At 38.3% G+C, this 15,713-nt stretch overlaps 1 protein-coding gene across 6 annotated transcripts in view; it reads right to left on the bottom strand.

Annotated features, from left to right (window-relative positions):
- depdc5 (DEP domain containing 5, GATOR1 subcomplex subunit) overlaps positions 1 to 15,713 on the bottom strand; it is a 41,715-nt gene that overhangs the window by 24,396 nt on the left and 1,606 nt on the right. For 5 of the 6 annotated variants that reach the window (XM_044134070.1, XM_044134074.1, XM_044134075.1 and 2 more), the window contains exons 5-24: positions 15,172 to 15,257; positions 15,005 to 15,088; positions 14,598 to 14,647; positions 12,008 to 12,077; positions 10,218 to 10,296; positions 10,068 to 10,129; positions 8,329 to 8,398; positions 8,178 to 8,250; positions 7,995 to 8,098; positions 7,829 to 7,903; positions 6,152 to 6,286; positions 6,000 to 6,061; positions 5,187 to 5,260; positions 4,141 to 4,210; positions 4,004 to 4,040; positions 3,808 to 3,928; positions 3,149 to 3,372; positions 2,876 to 3,076; positions 343 to 478; positions 148 to 242 (exon numbers count right to left, since the gene is read on the bottom strand). In XM_044134070.1, the coding sequence (XP_043990005.1) occupies positions 148 to 242; positions 343 to 478; positions 2,876 to 3,076; positions 3,149 to 3,372; positions 3,808 to 3,928; positions 4,004 to 4,040; positions 4,141 to 4,210; positions 5,187 to 5,260; positions 6,000 to 6,061; positions 6,152 to 6,286; positions 7,829 to 7,903; positions 7,995 to 8,098; positions 8,178 to 8,250; positions 8,329 to 8,398; positions 10,068 to 10,129; positions 10,218 to 10,296; positions 12,008 to 12,077; positions 14,598 to 14,647; positions 15,005 to 15,088; positions 15,172 to 15,257 (1,908 nt within the window). Of the gene's footprint in view, positions 1 to 147; positions 243 to 342; positions 479 to 2,875; positions 3,077 to 3,148; positions 3,373 to 3,807; positions 3,929 to 4,003; positions 4,041 to 4,140; positions 4,211 to 5,186; positions 5,261 to 5,999; positions 6,062 to 6,151; positions 6,287 to 7,828; positions 7,904 to 7,994; positions 8,099 to 8,177; positions 8,251 to 8,328; positions 8,399 to 10,067; positions 10,130 to 10,217; positions 10,297 to 12,007; positions 12,078 to 14,597; positions 14,648 to 15,004; positions 15,089 to 15,171; positions 15,258 to 15,713 lie in introns of those variants that run through there. The other variant, XM_044134076.1, reaches the window with a different exon arrangement.

The raw sequence follows: 15,713 nt of genomic DNA, 5'->3' as shown, positions 1-15,713 counted from the left end.
ATCTCATCCAGTGCTGTTTACATTGTACAATGTCTTGGGCTGGCCCTGTGTTTGACTCTTAATCTGCTCCACACTGGGAGAAAGCGAGAGCTGCATCAGGAATCTACAGAGCTAGGAGACAGCAGTATGTTTGTTTGAGTAGGATACCACAGCTGTTGTTGCTCCCTGGACTCCCAGTGAACTCTTCCGTTCCTCCACAAATGTAAAGGCCGTTCTCGCCTGCTTGCCTGGAGGTTGTTTGCCTTAAAGACAAAGACAAATCGGCATCTCTCCATCTTCCCTGACTACAGGTGGAAACTGACTGCAGAAGAAATGCTTGGTCCCAGAGTGAGTCTATCTTACCGTCCTGTGGCTTCATGATAAGCCAGCTCCAGTAGCTCAGCAGATGTGTGAGTTGGATCTTTCTGCTGGCTGCCCTGTAGCTCTGCCATATTCTGCCTGGTCTGGTGATGAATCTGGATCGCCTCTCCAGAGGGACCTGAAGAATAAAGCAACACACATTGGGTGAATAGTAGTATATTGAGAAGCCTTCATTTTGGTTAAGATTTGATCAAAGAGAAAAAAACTTTCCCCAAAGATTTGGAATTCATAGAGTAGACCTGTCTCTACAACACAGTAGCTTGTTTTCTTTACTAAATCTTTGTCTATATTCATCTGATGTAAAAAACAAAACAAAAAAAAAACAATTTTTCAATTTAGATAAGAAATGAAATTAAAATCAAACAGGACCAACCTTGTTAATGCCATAGCTCATTAAAAATCATGGTATCGACGGATGTAAACAGTTACATGGAATATCTTCACAGTTCAGCCAAGTCACTAGCACCCATCATCAGCTGTCAGAGGAGATGTTGCCATCTTATTCTTATACTGCATTTTGGGGAAATTGTAGTTGGCCATTTTACAGAAAAACTATGGATTCACTACATTAGAATGACACCCAACTTTTTAGGAGCTGTGTGGTGCTATGAGAGCTCTGGTCATTGTCAAAGAAACAAAATCAAACCATAATCCTCCTAGAACTTCTTGTCGTCTTCTTTAGAAACATCCAGCAGCTGTTCATACGCGACTCATTTGATGAAAAAAAAAGTCTGTTACAGTTTTGCGCAATACGTCTACTTCAATATGGCTGAAAAATTATCTCATCGTAGTGCAAAAATGTGAGCTTCTTTGTAATTGGTGTGTTTCCATTTAGCTAATTTATTTTCAAAATTTTGATTTGTGACCAACCTTGCCAACAGCTTTGACTCCTTCCAGTCTGGTTTCCAGTCTCACCACAGCACAGAGACTGGCCTAGTCAAAGTGTTCAATGACATCCATATAAATACGGGCTGTGGGAGAACCACAGTGCTGGTTCTGTTGGACCTCAGTGTCGATCATGACATATTACTGAATGGACTGGAGAGTTGGGTCGGACTCTCCAGTCCAGTGCTTAACTGGTTTGAATCTTACATAAAGAACAATGTCTCAGAATCTTGTTCACAAATGAGGGAAGAAGGGAGCAGGAGATCGACAGGCAGATTAACGCAGCGTCTGCCGTCAAGCGGGCGCTGTACCGATCCGTCGTGGTGAAGAGAGAGCTGAGCAAAAAAGCGAAGCTCTTGATTTACCGGTCGATCTACGTTCCCACCCTCATCTATGGTCATGAGCTTTTGAAAAGCTCAGCTGGCTTTCTTTTATTTATAAAGAGAAAACCCCTCCCTGCATCCTCACCTTATCCTCCGGTGTAAGGTGAGCCTCTTCCATTTGACCTGCCTCTTCTTTTCAGCTGTTTAACTTAACCGAAAGAACGAGATCGCGGATACAAGCGGTGGAAATGGGTTTTCTCCGTAGGGTGGCTGGGCTCTCCCTTAGAGAGAGAAGCTCAGTCATCTGGGAGGGACTCAGAGTAGAGCCGCTGCTCCTTCACGTCGAGAGGGACCAGTTGAGGTGGCTCGGGCATCTGGTCAGGATACTTCCTGGACGCCTCCCTGGTGAGGTGTTCTGGGCACGTCCCACCGGGAGGAGGCCCCGGGGAAGACCCAGGACACGCTGGAGGGACTATGTCTCTCTACTGGCCTGGGAAGCCTTGGGATTCCTCCGGAGGAGCTGGTGGAAGTGGCTGGGGAGAGGGAAGTCTGGGCCTCCCTTCTGAAGCTGCTACCCCCGCGACCCAACCAGGATAAGTGGAAGAAGATGGATGGATGGATGGATGGATGGATAAAGAACAGGGATTTCTTTGTTTCAATTGGAAACTTCTCGTCAAAGAGGTCAAAGGTCACATGTAGGGTACCCCAAGGTTCAATCCTAGGACCCCTCTTATTCAATATCTATATGCTTCCACTGGCTCAGGTTATAACAGGAAATAATATCAGCTACCATAACTATTCAGATGACACACAGCTCTAAGGTCACCAGGTGACCTTTGACCCCATCCAATCACTGAACAGATGCTTTGAACAGATAAATGTGTGGATGAGACAAACCTTTCTCCAGCTGAACAAAAACAAAACTGAAGTTATTATATTTGGACCTAAAGAGGAACGATCTAGTTATAGATCTAGAGTCGTAGATCTAGAGTCAGCGAACAGCTTCAGTTATTACAACTAAAAACCAGCGATCAGCCCAAACCTGGGAGTAGTGATGAACTCTGACCTGAACGTTCAGAGCCACATAAAGACAGTTACAAAGTCGACCTTCTATCACTTCCAGACAACTGTAAAACAGCTGAAACACTGACTTTCTTTAAATTTCAACTAAAAACCCACTTGTTTAGGATAGGGTTAGAAACGTAATCATGTGCTATACTAATAAAATGTGATTGATTGATTGATTGATTGATTGATTGATTGATTGTGCAATTTCATGGTCAAAAGAATTAATGATGTCTTCTCACCAACAGGGAATGTGTGCATCCAGCGGCGCCGGTTGGAGGTCAGCTTCATGGGCATCCTGGATGGTGTGAAGGGGTTTATGAGAGCTCTCTGAGGAGTGTAGCCTCCAGGACGGATATGAAGGGTGGACTCAGCACTGCCCACTGTGAACCTGCCGGGGGCGCTGGAGTCCCGCTGAGAGTCCATCATCTTCTCCAATAACTCTAAAGAGCAGCATGTAGGTGACCACAGTGAGCACATCACGATGGAGGCACTAGAGGTAAACAGTAAGTTACCTCTGGTGCTGGTGTAACCCAGAGAGCTGCTGACTTCATACTGCGCTGGAGGACCTCGGGGGATCAGCAGCATGTTGGACACAGGACCCAGGCTGTCATCAGAGGCCAGGCTCGTCTGCTCCTCTGTCCCCCCTGAGCGAACAGGAGAAGACGTGCCGATGCCGGTGCTGATGTCCACAGAGCCCCAGCTTTTCCTGCCACTCGTCTCTTTGTCTCGACCAATCCTAGAAGAGAGGAAGCAATATTATGGCTCCCGTTTGCAAAATGGTCTGCAAGAGAACCTGAGGGCTGCAGAAAATGTCGTCTTCAAGAGTAGCTCAAAACCCATTTTTTTAACTAGACTTTCTGAATTGGACCATTTCCGCTCAGTTAATGCATATTTCATACAGTTGTGTGTTTTTCCATGTGAGGTTGGGGTGGGATTTGACTTTGTTTTAATGGGTGGGTTTGCTTTTATTGATCTGTAAATTACTTTGAGCTGCATCTAGTATGAAGGTGCTTTGTAAATAAAACTGACTGATTGACTGAAGCAGCTGTTCAATAGAACAAACTCTCTCTCAGATTGATTTTTCAAAAGGGACTGATAAAGTGAAATAACTGATTGTTTTTGTTTTAATATAGTTCGCTACATCAGCAGCGCAACACAAGATCTGGATTACCTGAAGTTGGTGCTCCTCTGAATTCGTGATGGACCTGGAAGCCGGAACACCTGAGCATCATAGGCATCGTAATCTATCTGTATAGGCAGGCTGTTGTCTGAGTCCTTTGGAGAACAAAGAGCTACAAGAGTCCATCAGGTCAGGGTCGGATTCCTTCTAATGGATCAAATAGGTGAGATGGTGACTGGTAACTTACAGTGGTCTTTGTTGCTCTTCTGGATGTCAGCATGAGGCTAGAAATAAGATCAGTGTTCACCAAAGTAAGCTCAGACGTTTGGCTAACAAAAAAAACACAATAGTAAATGAATTAGTTGAGCAGACTAAAAGACGTACCTTGCGATCAGCCAGTTTGATCCGAGGAGTGAATGAGCTGCAGGAATTCTGGCTTTTGGACGTGTAGAAGCTTTAGAAAAGAGACAACATTAACCCTGATTTCTTCATTGTACAGTAGAAGTCAGAAACTACAACTGGATTCAAAGATTGATTCTTAATTGATTCAATTTTACTCACATTACAGAATTTCACAGTAATGATGTGAATGGATTCACCCTGAAGCATAAAGCTCATTTTCAAAGTAATTATATTAGAATTTAAAAACCTTTCAGTGCTTTAGAATGGATGTCAAATATTGAGTGTGTAAAACAGAAATGGGCTATTTTTCAGAATTTTCAGAAGAAAATAATTTGGTAAAAGTAATTGTAAGAGCCATTCATATATAGAGACCTATTGAATTAATGAGAATATTATTGAGAAACACATTTATTTCACAAACTTTATCACACACTGAAACACATTACACAGTTTAATTATGCAGATGGGTGTTTGGAAGTTTTTATTTCTGTTACGTAGGATGATTTTCTGTTTATAGTTATTAAAAACATGACATTTAAATTTTGAATTTTACACGAGACCAAGAAAAACTATTTTAAAAACAGAAATATGAGCTTACTGAAAGTATGTCTAATACCTGCATAAGGGTTGTTATTTTTAAATGTTTTTTTGTTTTTTTTTTGACAAATGAGACTCATCAGGGCATACCGTATATTCCAATTTATTGAATATTGCTGTACAGTGTTGATCAGAACTCTCCATACATTCACCATGATGGCAAACACTGAAGGCTGTTATACAATAGAACTGAACTTTGCCAGGAAACCATCCAAATGAAATGGCATCCATCATTTCTGAGAAGAATAGTAAAATGTTTGTCAGAAGCTTTTTAATGGCAAAGGAAAGTGTGGTTTCTCAGTAACTGGCTAAATATTTGTAAGAGTGTATGTGTTTACATTTGAGCTTCTTTGCATTGTTCTTAGCCTATGTGATTTTAAAGAAATTCCACCCCTAATTCTAAATATTTATTCTTGATTTACTGCTCCTACCTGTGGTTGATCCAGTGGGGAAGGTTGTAGTCGTCTCCTACACGCGAGTCCCCAGGTGTTGTTTTGTTGTGCAGCTTAAGAAGAAATGACAGGGCAGTACTTGTAAATGAGTGTGTCAGAAGCAACAACACTAGCTGTGTTTCCATTACCAATCTGCGCAAATCTTTATATTAATGCCGAAAAAGCACAATTTTGCAATTGCGGTGTTTAAAATCACACGTGAATACGCTTGTTCACGCAAGAAGTCATTAAAATGATGGTAGCAGTGAATGCAAACAGTTACATAAGATATATTCATAATGCAGCCATGGCGCTTATCATCATCCGCCAAAGGAAACATTGCCGTCTAATACCTAGCAAAAAGCCTCTATACGTTGGAGTGGCTGCGTAAGCGGCATTTTGGGAAAATTGCAGTTGGAGATTTTACAGAAGAGCTATGAATTCAACATGTGAGAACGACACCCAACTTTTATGAACTGTGTGATGCTGTGAGAGCTGTGGTGGAGCAGGCAGCACACTGTCAAAAATCCCTCCTCCTAATACTTCTTGTCATCTTCTTTGTGGTTTTTGCCAGTAGTAACATCCAACTATTAATCATGTGACCTGTGTTATGTGGAAAAAAAGTCTTTCTATTGCAATTTTGCAATACACATCTATTTTTGATATAGCTGAAAAACCACCTCATCTTTGAACAGAAACTTTATCAAAAACTGATGTGTTTCCATTAAGTGAATTTATTTTGTTAATTGAAATTTGCGCAATATTATGGTTAATGGAAACCCAAGTAAAGGCTCATACTTCAGAATGTCTCACCTTAAACAATGGCACAGCGTGCAGAGGCTGCTCACCCATACACACCAAGTCTACACCGATACCTACAACAGGTCAACACAATTTCATTGTTCGCCTCATTCACACTCAGCATGTTCTCTTCATTTGTGAGGAGACAACGATCGCTTTCTGACCATTATCAATCATTCGCTGTTTAGTCAGTATCATAAGCAGACGGTCAACTTCAAACACTCCTACTCCCGGAGTGATGACCACGGACATCTGGCCAGTGCGGTCAAAGTTACGGTTGATGTAGTGCTTGTCAAACACTGAGGGAGACATGTAGAACATCTATTAGCCTTTGTAAGGTAAAACATTTTCCAGGGGTGTAACAATTCATCAATCCACATCAATTAAATTATTAATGATGCAATTACATTGAAGCAAAATGAAAATATTTCCACAACAAGATCCTCATCTGTAAAATGATGCATTTGAAACGTGTTTCCAGTTTGAAGAATAAGTTAAGTTGTTCTGTTCTGCTCACATATTTTGTTTGAGACACTAAAAAAAAGTCTTCTTAAATGTACCGGTATATAAAAAGGGACTGAAAAGTCTGTTAATTTATAAAAGCTTAATATCTATCACATTTGTTTCTATATGAGTGAAAGGTCGTTAAGGGCAATATTAAGCTAACAGATTAAAAAAATACACTACAACATGAAAAACGTGAGATTATTTTGAACAAGTGATCTATTTTTTATAAAATAAAAAAAGCTTTTTTTCATTTAAATGCATGGTGCTCAAATTATGAATTATTTATGCAAGTTTAGATATATATGTAATTAATGTGCTAGAAGGGGATAAGATGTATCGTATCAACTTATGAATCAAATCAAAATCACATCATGACAGACTTTCTATGTTTGGATGACATCATATTGTCATCCAAACAAATCAATAAATCTGGTGACTTAAAGCCCTCATATTTTCACAAGCATCAAAAAGACATCAAACTCGTTGATCCTTCTCATCTTAGCAGTGAATAATTTCAGCATTAATCTTTGTTTACTCTTAACTAGGAGCAGCCTGGTTATCAGTGGTTTAATATTCTTTTGTCGCCTTGCCGATAAAAGTTCTGATCGGCCCGGATTTGTCTTATAATTTGTAGAGTAATTTAGCACTACCCTCCTCCACCTGTTTCTGTGCATTGCTCGCTATCTGGTTGAATGAAGGTTTAAACATCACTTTGATCATGGCTTGCAAAAAAAAAAAAAAAAAAACAAAGACTAATTCTTCTAACTGCAATTAGTGACAGTCCCCATGCAGTGAAACCATGGAAACTAAAGGAGCACCAGTTGTTACCGACATCAGATTAGGTCACAGACTGTCTTACTTTTATTATATTTCTGTCAAAAATTAAATAAGATTATGTTTCATATTTTGATTTTTAAATTACCAGGGCATTTTTACTCCTGTTAATCGTACAGGGGTAGATTAAATCTCTTACCATTGTAGAACTAAATATCAGACCAACACAAAGAATGCCTTCCTGTTTATCTGGTATATATTCAAACTAACTGGGGAGCTATACAGCAGGTTCATTGCATCAAATGGTTAAACCTCATACTTTAAAACCATTTGCTCCAACTATTTTATGAATAACCCAACTAAAAGTCTGTATGATAGTCCAACAGCTCTTTTGAAAGATTTTCTAAAACTGATTGGGAAAAAATGAACGATTATTTGACATATATTTGATGAAACCTTTCTTTTTTTTCATGTTTCTACCTATTTCTACAACACAAAGAAATGTCTTGACACACAGAGCCATAATGTTACAAGAAGAGGTTCAGTCTTACACCACTCACCATTAAAAGAAAGATTAATGGCCTCCAGGTAGTTTCCCTGCACTGCAGTGGAATTATAACCCACAGGAAAAGCAGCTGGCATCAAAAGAAATGAACAAAAACTTTAGGTTATAAATGGATCCTGATCCATTTATAAGGTCAGAGATTATTTGAATTCCTCCACTACCTGCTTCTTTAAGTCGAACCAGAAAAGGGTACTGAATGAAGAGTTTCTTGATGGTGACCAGTAGTGATGTCCACTCATCCCGTCTCTCATTCTGAGCCACGACCCTGATCACAAAAGTGTATATTGACTGCTTCCATCAAACATCGCCATGGTGATGGGCTTTCCTGTTGTTGGTATGCTTACCTGTAGAAGTCTTCATAATAATGTCCCTCATGATTCTGTCTGACGGATCCTCTTAGATTCTCAGGAAACTCCTCTGAGGGGTTTAACAACGTAAGCAAAATATTATTTTAATATTGCTCAGAGAATAAGGTCCATCATCATACCCACTCACCCAAAGTTTTGGCGTTGTAAAATGTGCGTGAAAACAGCACGACGGTCACTTCATGACTACAGTTCTTCTCCTGTCAACATGAAATGTTAAAAATGTTCATCTTTTTTTAAGTTATTTATTTTTTATATATAACTTTTGGTGATTTTTAACATCCATCCTGAACTATTACAAGTATACATATAATGGAGTATTAGGGCAGACAAAGAAAAAGAAATTAAATATGAAAATATAGTCATAATGTTATGAGAAGAACGTTGTACTAATACAAGAATAAACTCAAGATCAAATGTATTTACATAGCACATTTTCAGGCTGTAAAATGTGTTTTACAAGGAAAAAAAACAAACAAAATGCTAAAAGACATCAAAAGGTAAAAGATTCAACTGTCTAACATTAGACAGAGGAAAGACTTTAAAAGACTGTTAGATTAACAAAGACATTTGTGTCAATGTGTACAAAAAGTCAGATCATGTGGGAGAGTCTTCAAAAGAGATTTAAAAAACAAAAAAAACAAAAAAACATTAAGGTGAGGTCAGGGAGTTTTATTTATATAGCACATTTTCAGTAACAAGGCAATCCAAAGTGCTTTACGTGAATTAAAAGAAAATACAACCCAACAAACCAAAGGAAAGAGCAAAAGAAGAAAAAAGAAAACAAAAAAGTAGAACCTCATGTTTAAGAATAAGTAGCCTGTGATTTATGAACTAGTAGGGGTTTCTCTGGATTCTTGTTTTGATCATGTTGATCTAAGGTAATAAGTACTTTGTCTAGATGGAGGAGCTTCTCTGGACTGTAAGTTTGTTCTAATTCCTTCAACAAAAATCCTCTGGATCTTTTTGTTGTAGCTAATCGGTTTGATTCCTGTTCTGGGTTGAGTGAATATATAAACTAGATGCTCCTGTTATAAGTATAAGTACTCCATAATTTATGAGCTACAAGGCGTTTCTCTGGATAGGAATAAGCTAAATATTGATCTAAAGTAAAAGGGGTGAGGGGACATAAACTTCAGGAGATTTGAGAAAGACCGACACCAGGGAGCCAGATTCGGAATAAACACATTTCCTTTAGATCTGGCAGACTTGAAATTTTCATCCTTCCTACAGTCTCAACAGGTACATCTCTGTTAATTGCCGCAGTACAAGTGGACTCTCCTCTCCCCAGTTTTCTCATTTAGAAAATTTGATCAATTGCATTGAGACTAGTTAACCAGACTAGCCTAGTCTGGTTAACTAGTCTCTAAATCTACAAATCTAATTTGTAGATTTGGAGGATGTGCAAAGGAAGGCTACAAAAAAGCAGCACAAAGACAGAGCAAGCAGGGTGAGAATGGGTAGTGAGGGGAGCAGAGGAGAAAAGCATCTGCCTTCAGACAGCTAAAGGTGAATGCTGCAAGGTACAGCTTAACCTTGGCCAGCTGTCTTAGATGAAAAAAGGCTAGATTGACCACTTTGGTTCCTGATCTCTGAACTGAATCTGATCATCTTAATGGATGGATGCATTAAGAACTAACTGACCTCTGTATGTGGGGAACCCACTCCTGCTACCTCCCCTCATTTTGATTTCTTCTATTTCATTTCAAATCCTGGTTCAGATTATTATTTTTAGCCATGTTGCAATCAATAAAACCTTATGATTAAATTGGGCTTCAAACAGAAGTGTTGAACAACACTCTAAGAATAAATTTCGCAACAGGTCAAGAAGACTGGAGGTTAGTAAAACAACGACTAAAGGACACAAACCTTCCATTTGGTGAACAGGTCAGACAGGAAACCACTGACTGCCTTCTCAAAGTACAGATCCCCTAAAAGTAAAACATTCTAGTAAAACCTTTGTCTATAAAGATGCAGAAGAAGGAGCTGCAAGTCAGATACCCCTCATGTATGACTTACCATATATGTCAAAATCCCACATCTCACAGCTCATCTGGATGAAGATGTAAACCATAGCAGACGTTGATCGAAAAACCACCTGAGAAACCAGAACATCATGTTGATCAAATTAATAACTCAACATGAAGATGAAATGAATGCATTGAGGACTGACTTGGATGTTTTGCTCCTTATTTCTAAATATGCCTTCATTATTTTTCTAAAAGGACAGTGTGATGAAATGATGTTTCAGTGGCTATAGCATGGAAAATCGGGTCAAATATATGGAGGTACACTGCCTGACTAAAAAAAAGGTAAGACAAGAAAGAAAAAAAATAAATAAAATGAAATTTCCTGTTTTATTACCCTTTTTCACCAACATCTTGTATTGATGATGGAAGAGTCTGACCACTGCTTAAAGTCTTCTCCAGACAGAATGAATCAAAGATCCTCAGTGAGGTTCAGGTGTAAACTCTGATCCATGTCTCCTACTCTCTCAATCACACCCTCATAATTTGAGCCAAAGGAATTGTGGCAATAGCTGCATTTCCAATAGCAATATATTTGCACAAACTGATATTATTAAAATTAATTTCCTTAACGGAAACATGTTCATTTCAAAGAAACATTTTTTTCATAAAAACTTGTTGTGCTGTAATGAGGTGGCCGTGTCTACAATAACTCTTGTAGAATTTGAATTAATGACTTACAACAATATATAATTTCCCTTTGGAATTAATAAAGTATTTTAGAATTGAATTGAATTTGAATTGAATCAAAATAGATGTATTTCGCAGAACTGCAATGAAAAAACTTTTTTGCATCACACTAGTCATATGATCGACAGCCAGGTGTTACTACTGGTGAAAGTCATAAAGTAATCAAGTTTATTTGTACAGTGAATTTCAGCAAAAAGGCAATTCAAAGTGCTTTACATCATAAAAACACAAAAATACACCAGACAATCTTCTGTATAGACATTACCAGTAAACACTATATTTTTCACTGTAAACATTGTATTTTGCCAAGTGCCATTATTACATATCAAAATGTTGGCAAGTGTTTCATTAATTATGGTTCAGTTTTTAGTCTTGATTTAAAGGCACTCAGAGATTTGGCTGTTCTACGGTTTTCTGGAAGTCGGTTCCAGATGTGCGTTACATAGAAGCGGTTCTATGTACCATGCTGCTATTCCATGTTTGGTTCTGGTTCTGTGGATGCAGAGCAGAACCAGAACCAGAAGACCAAGCTGTTATTAGCTGTTCAGTATCACAGGAGTTCAGGTTTACTTTGAAGCTTGGAAAGTCTAATTGAGAAAATGTTCCATAGGCTGATCTAGTTGCATCACTGCATAAACTTAAATAATATGGAAACCTTCCTGCACTAAGAGGTCAGAAAAGTTGATACAACAGCAGCAGATCTTTAATGTTTTGTATTGCTAAGCTGTTCAGTGATTTATAAACCAACAGTATTTTAAAGTGGAAGGACTTTAGAACTGGGTGATGTGCTCTATCTTCCTGGTTTTAGTGAGAACATCAGCAGCTGGATCTGTCTGGATCAGCATTCTATTGCCAGCTGAAAGATAATTGCCCATGCACTAATTATCTAATAGGAGGTCTGTATCTATTTGCTAAGTTAAATCCAGGTGGTGACTTCTGTTTTTTGGCCAGGCAGTGTATATCAACAGTGTTTGTATGAGACTGTGTACAACTATGGATCAGTAAAATTAGTTATAAAAATGTCCCCATATGAACATATGAAAGCCTGACTCTCCAGGAAAGCTCCTTACTCGTTTGTTTTTCATAACTTACTCTGGTATTCTCGCTAATGTAGCCACAGGTCACTTTTTCTCCTTTCACCCATAATTCACTGGCCTGGGCTCTGAAACAAAATCCCCCAAAACACCAAAAAGTTAACAACAGTAAACATTAACCTCAACTAAACAGTGTGTCCAATAAAGAGTAGCACGCGAAACGTCATAATTGATCAGTTTTGATGTCAGCTTAAGGCACACTTCAGTCACAGGTCGCGTTTTTGTCCATGTGGACTGGCTGAGCAGTGGAGGAAAATCAAGCTGTTATTAGCTGTTCAGCACCGCAGGATTTCAGGTTTACTTTGAAGCTTGGAAAGTCTAATTGAGAAAATGTTCCATAGGCTGATCTAGCTGCATCACTGCATAAACTTATATGGAAAACCTTTCAGTCTGGACAGTGTGGGAATAATTACAGAACCTTAAATACTACAATATAAAACAGTCAAAAAGCCTCTTCAGTGAATGTTTTATGTCTAACTGCCCATATGAGGCCATGGTTCTCTAGACCGAGCAGGTATGTGAGACCTGTGGGATGGAGTCGGGACTTTATCAAATACATTATCAAATACAAAAGAGGCTGTTCAACAGTTTGCTTAACATGTTGATAAAATAAGACTTTGCACAACTTTTGTACTCTGTATTTGGTTGTCCAGTAATGTTCCTGGTTTGGTGTCTTTTTTATCTTTCCAGTAAGGGTTTGATGTGTGAAATGATTCAAATTTGATTTTTAAGGTCACGATTTGACTCAAAAACTATTTTTAATTCAGAAACCAATTTGTCTATGCAAACACTCTAGAGATTCTGTTTACAATATGTGACTGAAATTAGCTGTCTGGGATTTTTTTTTTTAATAAAGCAATGCTAAAGAATTATTCAAAATACATATAATGGGCAAGACGGTCTTCTATGTGGTGGAGTGAATGCCTAATGCAATATGCAGTGCAAATACCAGTGGCAAACACGGACAAAATCAATTATATTTTTTTTTTGACATTTTGAACAGACTCAGAATTCCCAGGACTAGGAATTGTGATTTTCTATAGAATCAATCTTTTCTACACCTCTAGTAATAACGAATGATTGTTTCAGTCACCAGATTTATCGACAAAACTGTTTTGTCTACTAAACTTGAAACCAGATGTTTACATATGTTGTATTAAAAACTATATGACTTTTTGCCATACACTGACATTAAAAGCAGAAGTCGGGTTAACAGAATATTTTCTGTATTTGACCAATTATTTTTTAAATGACTGGAAAATTTGAAGCCCGTCGGTCATTTGACAGGTTATAATTAACACCCCTGATTGGTGCACAAGGGCAGACATCATAGACTTTAAGCAAAGATTTTGTCCCAAAGGCAACTAAAATCAATTAATAAATACAATTCTTTCTGAATATCCCATCGTGGACACTGAACTAAATGCATCTTTCTGACCGGAGCTGACAATGTGTTGAAGGGTTATGGACCGGACGCTTTGGAGCCTCTGGTTAGGAAGCGCATTTCAAACCTTTGGTTGAAATGACGCGTTTAATTCCAGTCTCCATTAGAATAGAGAAAACTAAAGAGTTTTCCATGTTTTGTTAATCCATTTATAGTCTCAACAGAAGACCAGCAGTTTATCTTGAGGAAATAATTAAAGGTGCAGAAATGAATCAGACTGTAACAAGCGCAGTGTGCTGCACAACTAATGTGGTTTTAACAAATGGAGCTGGAAGATATTACCCTCCTGTCTTCAAGATGCGCTGCTCGACGTAACACCTGTCCATTTCGGAGAATTGAAACCACACACAAAGATCCTGATAAAAAGGCACACACGGACTGCCCACAGGGTAAAAAGCTGGCAGAGTTCAATTGATCGCTTTGGATCAGACAGATCTAACTGACTGATGAACCAGCGCAGATTTCTCTGCAGATGTGGACCAGGAGGAATTGGTGAAACTGTGCATTCAGACCCCAGTAGGTGAAGTGCTGGTAATTTAAGTGGAGTCGTTTCATTTCAGTTATTCTAAGTTATTGGGGCCACAGTCAGTGGTTTTGTCACTCCAGAGAGAAAGGCAGATGCATTCATCTTCTTTATGTGTGATGGGATCTGGGTCACAGTTCAACTAGGTGAATATTAACTAAAAATAGCATATGTTAATATGATTAAAATTTGACCGGTAAAAATAGCAGATGACCGATTTTTTTTTTTTATGCTGTCCATCAAAATGATAAAGGACAAAAACATCTAGTGCGACCTCTAATTAAAAGAGACATTTTAAGGGCCAGGACTTTAACACATTAGTTTTGATCATTAAATGACATATTTTCTGAGAGCAAAGTAGACCTTGACACCACATCACAAACCACAAGAGGAACAGTAGGGACATTTTAATGATGGAGGGAAAATTGAAGTAGAACAACAATATTGTAATGTCATATGTCCTTATAATGCACAATTTTATTTTGCACAGAACTAAAAAAAAATATACTTAAAACTGCTAAATTGCTGAATAAAATTATATTTCAGGCTTCTAACCCCAAGTTTCCAAAAATTGATCAAAGTCAATTCAACATCAAGTCCTGTGAAGCCAATGTAACGTACCTGATTCCTGCAAACTCCACTTTCTGAGTCACATAAGCGCATGTGCTCACCTAAAAGACAAATGACATAAATTACACACAGCATAAAACAAAAGACCAACAAAACTACACTAGGATAGAAAAATGTGTTCAGGGCTGCAAGAATAACAAGACAGAATTTTCATATTTCAGTCCTGGTTGGGAAGTTCATGTGGCTTTTTTTGTTATCTTGGTAGAGGTTTTTTCTTGGGTAATGCATTTTATACTTTAACTCTGCCGTAAAAAGAAACCATGAAAACTTCACAAATGTATGACATATCCTGGCCAGAAAGAATGTTGTTCATGTTGTTGCCACTTCAAGGGTGAAGGTAATGGAACTGATTTCCTGGTTATTGTGGAGTATGCATTGGCAGCATTCACATGGCCCACCAGACTCTTCTTTAGCCTCCACATGTCTCCTCTGCCAATGTACTGATCTTTGAACGTCAGTTCCACCAGATCAAGTGTTACGTCCTTTTGGTGGAAAACACAAAACCGTTAGAAATTCTGCACTATCAGCAGGTGAACAAAGTTAAAGTCAGTCAAAATAAGCATACCTTAGGGTCAACTATATTAACAATAACATCCTGATAGGCACGAAGCTTGAAAGCCTGTGCTACGGTCTGGTCCACACTGATGGTCTCTGCAAAAGAAGATGATGTCCAGCATGATGATGCAAAACATGAAGTTATTGCAAAAGTTCTGCAATGTGGTATCAAGAGATGTATGGACAGATTTGATGGTTTATGCTTCGAGATGTAAACAAATGTAAACTTTTCTCTGCACAAGGTTCACTTCAAGTTCAACCCAGAAAAATAAGGTGGCCAAAGATGAAAGATTTTTTTTTAATCTCCCAATATCCACTAAGACAAAAGTGGATAGTGAGAGCTACATTTCAGCTAACAAATGTAGCTCTCAAATATTGAGAGCTACGTTCTTGCACTCAACATTTTGAGCAAGGACATAGCCAATTTATATATAAGGACACGCCAATCACTAAAAAATCCGACTTGCAGATTCTGATTTCATTTTTTTTTTTTTTGTCTAAAAGAAATCTGAAATCAAAAGTCACTAAGTATAGTAACAAAGTTTCTAAATT

Source organism: Gambusia affinis, linkage group LG12 (genome assembly GCF_019740435.1).
Source record: "Gambusia affinis linkage group LG12, SWU_Gaff_1.0, whole genome shotgun sequence".
NCBI lineage: Eukaryota > Metazoa > Chordata > Actinopteri > Cyprinodontiformes > Poeciliidae > Gambusia > Gambusia affinis.
The sequence above is the reverse complement of the archived record's forward strand: the minus strand, read 5'-3'. Positions and strand labels throughout refer to the sequence as shown.